Here is an 8257-nt window from a genome sequence, read left to right as displayed (position 1 = left end):
CTATGTTATTTGATTTATATATATTTAAGTTATTTTGTGTGTGTTTGTAGAACGAGAATAAGATAAGGCACCCGGAACCTTTCGGTCCTATCAAAAATTACAAGCTCTTGCACAAACCTAAGGACGAAAACGGGTGGACTAAGGATTTCAAACCAAAACAGCACTACGTAAGTAATAAATTTTCATAGATTTTGGTGTACTACTTATAAATATAAATATAAGTATAAGTCAAATGGTATATATATATATATATATATATATATATATATATATATATACGTTTATATATATATTTATAAGTATATATATATATATATATATATATATATATATATATATATATATAATATTAATATTTGTTTAACCTTGTAGACAACAATGAAGGAATTGCTAAAAGAACAACAGGGAAGAGACGAGACCGATATCATAGAAGAAGTTTTGGGTGATCAAACCGGACACCAACGCAGGGTGGGACCAAAGTTACCAAAGTCGGCAAGTAATTTTGCATCTTCAACTTCTACCGGTCGGAGTAGACAACCACCAATGGAACCATACTACACGGCAAGTCAAATTGAACAAATCTTTCATTTTAATAATCTTATAGTCCCTCCCGATATTCAACCAAATTTTGGGTATACTACCAGTATTTCCAATTCTAATACTCCGTGCCCGAGCCGTAACATTAATGAAGATTTGTATGATGATGGATTTGGTGATTTGTAATTTGTTTGGTGTGTTTGAAGACAATTATGCTTTTGTTGGGTGTTTTTCCGGTTGTTTGAAGACAATTATGTTAAGTTTATGTTTTGTAAACGGTATTAGTTGATTTGGTAGTTTTTTCGGATTTTAAAATGTATGGATAATTATTGTCGCGTTTGGATACTTTTTTTTTAATGTTATTGTGGTATTTTGTTAAACTATAATCTTATTTATGTAGCAGGTTTGGATATTTGAAATTTTCCGTATCGAATACGGCTAGAAACAGCATAAACAAATACGTCCGGAAACAGCAGAAACCTTTCCGGGCGACTTGTCGTCCAGGAAGAGTCGTCCAGGATTATTTTATTTTTCTGTTATCAATTAATAATTATTAATAACAATATAATATTATTTTAATCCAAAATCTTTCGGGACGATATATCGTCTCCATAAGTCGTCCGGAAATATCTTCCACGAAAGCTAGCATTGAAAGTCAATGTGGGCCGCACCCTCCGTCTGGGAAAAAAAATGCCGTACGTCCCGAAAAACTTTCCGGGACGAACCTTTCTGGACGACACATCCCGGACGACGTGCCGTCCTGGAAGACTTTCTGGGACGACTAGTCGTCCGGATTTATCGTCCGGAAAAATCATTTTTCCAGTAGTGTCTTATCCCAATATTGATTTCATGCTGTTGGAGCTAATCGATTCATTGTGTCCCACATCGAAAAGTGAAAGAAACAAATGTGCATATATAAGTTTATGGGAACCTCCCTCTATCACCAATTGGTTTTAGAGTACTAGGGAACTCTTGAGCTTATATGCAGGACATGGTGGTGGGCCTAAATCGATCCTACAAGTGGTATCCGAGCCTGGTTATAGCCAGATGTGTGGACGGTGCAGAATGGTAGCGGAAGTTCAAACCGAGATGACTATGGACGTGACCGAGGAGGAGGTCGGTGTTCGGGAAGAGTCGAGATGGTATTGAACGTGTCCGTAGAAGTAGCGTGGAATGAATCGATTAAGGGGGTGATTGTTGGAGCTAATCGATTCATTGTGTCCCACATCGGAAAGTGAAAGAAACAAATGTGCATATATAAGTTTATGGGAACCTCCCTCTATCACCAATTGGTTTTAGAGAAACGTGGAACTCATGAACTTATATGCAGGACATGGTGTTGGATTAATTGGTTATGTTACACGTTACTAAAAGTGCATGGATGAATTTTGAATAAGTAATTAATTAGCATATGGTTGATATGTTAGTTTTGGTTTTAATTAATTATGTTAATTAGCTATTCTTGAATTAGTGTGAGAGTTGACCGGGTATTAAGGTGAATGGGTAGTACGGAGTACATTACTATTTTGTGGTTTAAATGGTAGTAGTGTTTAATACTTTTTAGCACACGTTTTGTATTACTAAGGCTATATAATTAGCTGTGATATGTGGTGAAAAACATAGAAAAGCAACAATGTAGTTCTCGGGCTATTTGCTTATCAATTTTAATTTTGCAAAGCCTATTTTCCTTTCTGTTATTGCATATTAATAATGTTAGTGAGTTTGAGTGTGAGTTAATAAGGGACATGTGTTCTAACAATTGGTATGAAGAGCTAAGGTGCAGCTTTAATTAGGGTCGTATTGTTCGTGGGATGAAACTGAACCGGGGATAAGAAATCGTTAAAATCGGGTGGGTTTGTTTTCTTGGGTGGTGTACGAGTTTCATGAAAAGAAATTAAACCGGAGACAAGAAATCGTGATAGCCTGTGGCCAAGGTTTGTTTTCTTGCGTGGTGGAAGAATTTCTTTGAGCAGATTGATCCTGAAAAGTTGAAGCGATCAAAGGTTGTCAAACGAGCGGGTAAATTTGTTCGTGAAAAGAGACTAACAGGTGGAGGTACAAAAAAACGTGATAGCGTGTTGGCTTGTTTTCTTGGGCGGTGTAAAAGGCTCTTGGAACACGTTTGTGAAATGGAGAAGACACACGGTGTATACATTGTGGCTATGGAGGTTCAAACCGAGATGGCTGTGGACGTGACCGAGGAAGAGGTCGGGAGTCCGGGTGAGCCGAGATTGTGTTGAACAGTTCAAACCGAGATGACTGTGGACGTGACCGGGGAAGAGGTCGGGGGTCCGGGTGAGTCGAGATGGTGTTGAACGTGTCCGGAAGAGCCACGGTAAATGTTACAAGTGTGGTGAACGAATGGTGTGAAATAACCAATTAAGGGGGTGATTGTTGGATTAATTGGTTATGTTACACGTTACTAAAAGTGCATGGATGAATTTTGAATAAGTAATTAATTAGCATATGGTTGATAAGTTAGTTTTGGTTTTAATTAATAATGTTAATTAGCTATTCTTGAATTAGTGTGAGAGTTGACCGGTTATTAAGGTGAATGGGTAGTATGGAGTACATTACTACTTTGTGGTTTAAATGGTAGTAGTGTTTACTACTTTTTAGCACACGTTTTGTATTACTAAGGCTATATAATTAGCTGTGATATGTGGTGAAAAACATAGAAAAGCAACAATGTAGTTCTCGGGCTATTTTCTTATCAATTTTAATTTTGCAAAGCCTATTTTTCTTTCTGTTATTGCATATTAATAATGTTAGTGAGTTTGAGTGTGAGTTAATAAGGGACCTGTGTTCTAACACATGCAACCCTTGATTAATTGGGGCGAAATACTTTATTGACAATGTGTTCACATGATTCTAATCTCAATCCGAAGACAAGTTTTTATACTACCAATCCTTATTACTACGTATCTAACATTCTATTTATTCTATGATAGATATATATCTAACCTCTCACATACTCTATTTTTTGATATTGAGTTTGTTGTTGTTGTTATTTTTATAAGCATTGATGTCCTAAAATATTGATTATTATTTATTATTTATTTACTTTAGTAACACCTTTGTTACGACAATTGATCAATACAATTGGATGTTAGTGGGGTTTAAGTTTCTCCAATGCTAGAAGTTCACAACGTGCTTCAATGAAGTAAGTGTATATTAAAGACAAAGACTGAAAATTGAGTACAAAAATCTCAAGATTTAGTGCATGTAGAGAACGTATGGTAGTTTATAAATCAAAAAGAAGATCAAACCGTACATGTCTAACATTAATTAGAATATGCCAAAAAAAAAAAACGAAAATCTCAAAAGTGAAACTATAATCATTCTTTTACTGATCAACACAACCCTTTTAATATTCCGTAGTATGATTTCACGCTTTAACATTAATGGCGTGAATGGGCGTATTAATTTTAGAACTTGAGGTTCAACAGCCACATGATCAAAGGTATGAGGATTGTTTGCAGACACTGGAAGAATCTCAGCATTTAACAACGTGTTCAGCTTCGCAACATCGATGATTTGTTGATCTTTAACATCTGCAATTTTTTGATCCTCAACTTTGTAGATTTTCTGTTCAAAAGTGAATGTCTTTTCATCGATAACAGGATTCTTGTTTTTGTATACAAAGTATAGTATCATTTGAATGATTCCAAAAGTGAAACCAAGAACATTCGGGATCTGCATGTAAAAACAAATATTGTAAATAATCTGGATAAATAAAACTATACATTTGAAGTTTTGTAGACGAACTTGAACTTGACAAATGAGGGAGTAAAACTTGTGACGTAGTAAAAACTTTAAAAAAATCTTATCTTTTAGTCTAACTAGTGTAAAAATTATTTTTTAGTATAATTTTTTTTTTCTACATCTGGGGTCAAAATTACCCCCCAATTACAGTTATCTTCCGCCCCTGCTTACTAATTTGACATACCGCAATATTGATGTCGCCAAGAAGTAGCCCATAAAAGAACCACATAACAGCGCTAAGTGTGAGTGCTACCGATAACAGAATTGGCATGTATTCTACACTTTTGGTTTTAATCACTTGTCGCTGTAACGAAAAAGAAAAAAGGCAACTAGATGTGATTAAGAATTGTTTAATTATGCTAATATAAGTTAAGTGATAGGTTTATCTGGACATTAATACTTACCAAAACTCCCAAAGGTGCTACAAAGACGCATAAAGAAAATATAAGGCAAATCCATCCAACTATTACGCCACGAGTAACTCCACTTGCGAAGAACTGGGTTAGGCCAACAATCAATCCGAACGCAACAATAATAAGCAATACGATTAGCTTCAAACTCTCCATCTGCATGATCAAGTTTATTTTTGTAAAATTAACCTTCTATTATGATAATGGATGTCATTGATTATATATATATAATATATATATATATATATATATATATATATATATATATATATATATATATATATATATATATATATATATATATATATATATATATATATATCAATGGGGAAGTAACCAATCGGGTGAAGCAGGGGGAAGCAAAATTTTTTTTTTTCGTTTTTAAATTTTTTTTTTCTGGCATCAAGATCACACGAAAATATGAACATTTAGAAGAGACACTTCGTGATGAATGTTATTATTTAGGCGGGAAAACGATCGACAAAAATAACATTCAAGATAATATTGTTCGTGAAGAATATGAACGTTTTTTTTTTCATGTTTTGTAAAGTAAAATTTAGCCCGATTTAGAGTTTAGGGTTTAGGGTTTGGTGTTTTGGGTTTATGGAATAAACCCAAAACACCAAACCCTAAACCCTAAATCCTAAACCCTAAACCCTAAACCCTAAACCCTAAACTCTAAACCGTTCGTGTTAAAAACTCAATCTAAATCCTAAATCTAAACCCTAAATCTAAACCATAAACCCTAAATTTCTAAACCCTAATATCTAAACCCTATAAACCTTAATATCTAAACCCTAATATCTAAACCCCAATAGCTAAAACCTCAAAATACGCTCGAAAAACACGATAATTGTTATATATTACTTCTTCGAGCGTTTTTCCGCCAAAATAAAAACATTTATCACAAAGTGTCTCTACTAAATGTTCATATTTTCATCTCATCTATAATGTTCGTGAACAAAGTTTTTTCAAAAAACAAAAAAAAAAAAAGTTTTTGCTTCCCCCCGCTTCCCCCCGAATGGTTACTAAATAAGCCCACAACATAGGGTGCTGATTGGAACCCTTCTGTTGATTTCCTTTTGTAAACTTTATAAAACGTCGGTCTGCATTATTGTTAATTTACGTTAAGAAGGTGAATATAACGATTTAACTAAAGTTTGTATAGTATTATATGGTATGGTATTATTATAGTATAGTACATAGTATTATATTTGCATGCTTATATGAATAGGGGATGGAATAGACTGAGAAGAAACACAAAGATACTTACATTGGTGCAAGAAATACCATGGAGGAGACAATATTTCCTGAAAATATTAGAACAACAGATGTTAGCAACACAATATTAGGTACGGATATATACATAAGTAGATGGTGGAACACAAAGTATATACCAAGAAGGCCAAATGCAAGAGTGAGATGAGCCATATTTCCTGTCATATCTTCCTTAGCTGAGTAGTTATACAAGTATTTTTCTCCTATTTCCTTTTAGGAATAAAAATGCAATTTTATTGCTCTCTGTCACTAGATTGTTTGTCTTGAACTCCGATGAGTGGTGCCTAAGATTTGGTAGATTGATCCCATTTTATAGGAAGCAAGCGTTGATGGTGATGGCTCCACCAGTATATAAATAATTATACTTATATAATACTCCATATATAAGAATTGAGCTATATATACACTATTTGTTCGAGATAATTGGTTAATGGGCGTGTCACATAGGAAATTGAAAGAAAGAAATATGTGCATATAAGTCTAGGGAAACCTCTTCTCACTACTAATTGGTTTTAGATAATAAGGGACTCATGGGTTAAGTCTAGAACGAATTCAAAGAACTAAGAAATAGAAATATGTTCTAGATTATATTATATAGATGGTTTTTGTACTGTACATGAAATTATTTTGTTAGTTCTTATATTTTCAAATCACATTGATCATAGTATGATCCCTATAGGCCTACTCTTTGAAGTTCGTTAACATTTCGTTAAGTCTAACAATGTGCAAAATATGTAAAGGTAAAAAGAAATTTCATAATTTAGTCTCATTTCCAAAACATCATCTTCAATTACGGGAGTTCATTAGTTCCATTTTTGGTTTGCTAAAGCTTCGTGGTCAGTTCATTGCGGTTATAATTATCAATCAGAATTCCATTTTCATTTTAATTTTTAACTCGTTTAAATCGAAAATGCGGTGCAAAACATGTTTAAAAAGTTTAAACAAACTAATAAAATTAATGGGTTTTTTCTACAAAGTATTACTCAAATAGTATAGGACATCACTAAAAACCTAAAAGTTAAAACAAACCAATAAAAAAACAAAATTCGATCTGAAGTTTTTCCAGCACGGCAGGCTAGTGAAGGATCATGGGTGGGAAACATATATTGTATTTCATAAAGCTGAAGATGTCGGTATTATAAGGTTCGATCTGGTTTCGGAGATAACAAGTTTCCGATCGATAGTTTGTACAAAAAAAATGAAGGTAGGGTTTCATCGACTAACTTTTTTATCACCAATTTGTCATATCGTGTTGATAGAAAAGGGTTATGGTTGCTATGTGAACCGTACAATCATGTAGTAGATTCCTATGGTGCTTTAAAAAAATCGAAGCAAGGCAAGAAATTTAAATTTGTTAGGTTTGCGGATGTCAGGAACGATGATTGCTTTGCAAAGCTTTTGTTGACTATATGGATCGATGGGGTTAGATTGTATGCTCGTGTAGCACGTTTTGATAAGAGGAAAGAACATGTTATGCAACAGGATCGTGGATCCAGTAGGGTTTCACCGACGACTTACCCTAAGAAGATGGAGATTAGGTGTAAGAACCAGTTTTTCCAAGTTATATTGACGCCGTCCCGTTGTAAAGTGCTGGACACCGTCCAGATTGGCTGGCAGGCCAGCTACCTTGTTTTTAGATATAAGTGGGTATTTTGGTAAATTCACAAGGGGGCCGAATTGAAAGCCCTAGATCAGTTTTTGGAGCTTCATTTACTCCATTTACAACTACCAAACTTCATCCACTTCCATTCTAGTGAGAGAGTGTATTTCAAGAGTGAGAAAGCTCAAATAGAAGAGGAAGAAGCTTGTTTCGGGTTAGAGCTCGAGCATTAAAGTCGTTCATCTAGCCGCTAGCTACGTGGTGATTGTGTTGGTAATTCTTAACCTTGATTTCTTTACTTTGATTAGTTTAAGGGTTAGGGTTTGGGTTAGGGTTGCACTAAAAACCCATTTGTTAGTGACTTGGGGGTATTGGGTAAGTTTGGGTCATGAAGACCCAAAATATGACTAACCTAGTGAAATGTCCCGTTCTTATTGATTAAAAACGTTCCATATTAATTGATTTCGTTGCGAGGTTTTGACCTCTATATGAGACGTTTTTCAAAGACTGCATTCATTTTAAAACAAACCATAACCTTTATTTCATAAATAAAGGTTTAAAAAGCTTTATGTAGATTATCAAATAATGATAATCTAAAATATCATTTTACACACGACCATTACATAATGGTTTACAATACAAATATGTTACATCGAAATCAGTTTCT

The 8257-nt window shown here is 34.1% G+C and overlaps 1 protein-coding gene across 1 annotated transcript; it reads right to left on the bottom strand.

Moving 5' to 3' along the window:
* Window positions 1-3825: 3825 nt before the first annotated feature.
* LOC139889371 (bidirectional sugar transporter NEC1-like) lies at window positions 3826-6143 on the bottom strand. Its single transcript, XM_071872330.1, has 6 exons — window positions 6110-6143; window positions 5986-6022; window positions 5746-5818; window positions 4707-4868; window positions 4487-4606; window positions 3826-4233 (listed from the first exon to the last, which is right to left on the bottom strand). The coding sequence occupies exons 1-6, from the start codon at window positions 6141-6143 to the stop codon at window positions 3826-3828; spliced, it is 834 nt and encodes a 277-aa protein (XP_071728431.1).
* Window positions 6144-8257: the final 2114 nt, after the last annotated feature.

The sequence above is a fragment of the Rutidosis leptorrhynchoides genome, chromosome 2 (genome assembly GCF_046630445.1).
Source record: "Rutidosis leptorrhynchoides isolate AG116_Rl617_1_P2 chromosome 2, CSIRO_AGI_Rlap_v1, whole genome shotgun sequence".
NCBI classification, from domain to species: Eukaryota; Viridiplantae; Streptophyta; class Magnoliopsida; order Asterales; family Asteraceae; genus Rutidosis; species Rutidosis leptorrhynchoides.
The sequence above is the reverse complement of the archived record's forward strand: the minus strand, read 5'-3'. Positions and strand labels throughout refer to the sequence as shown.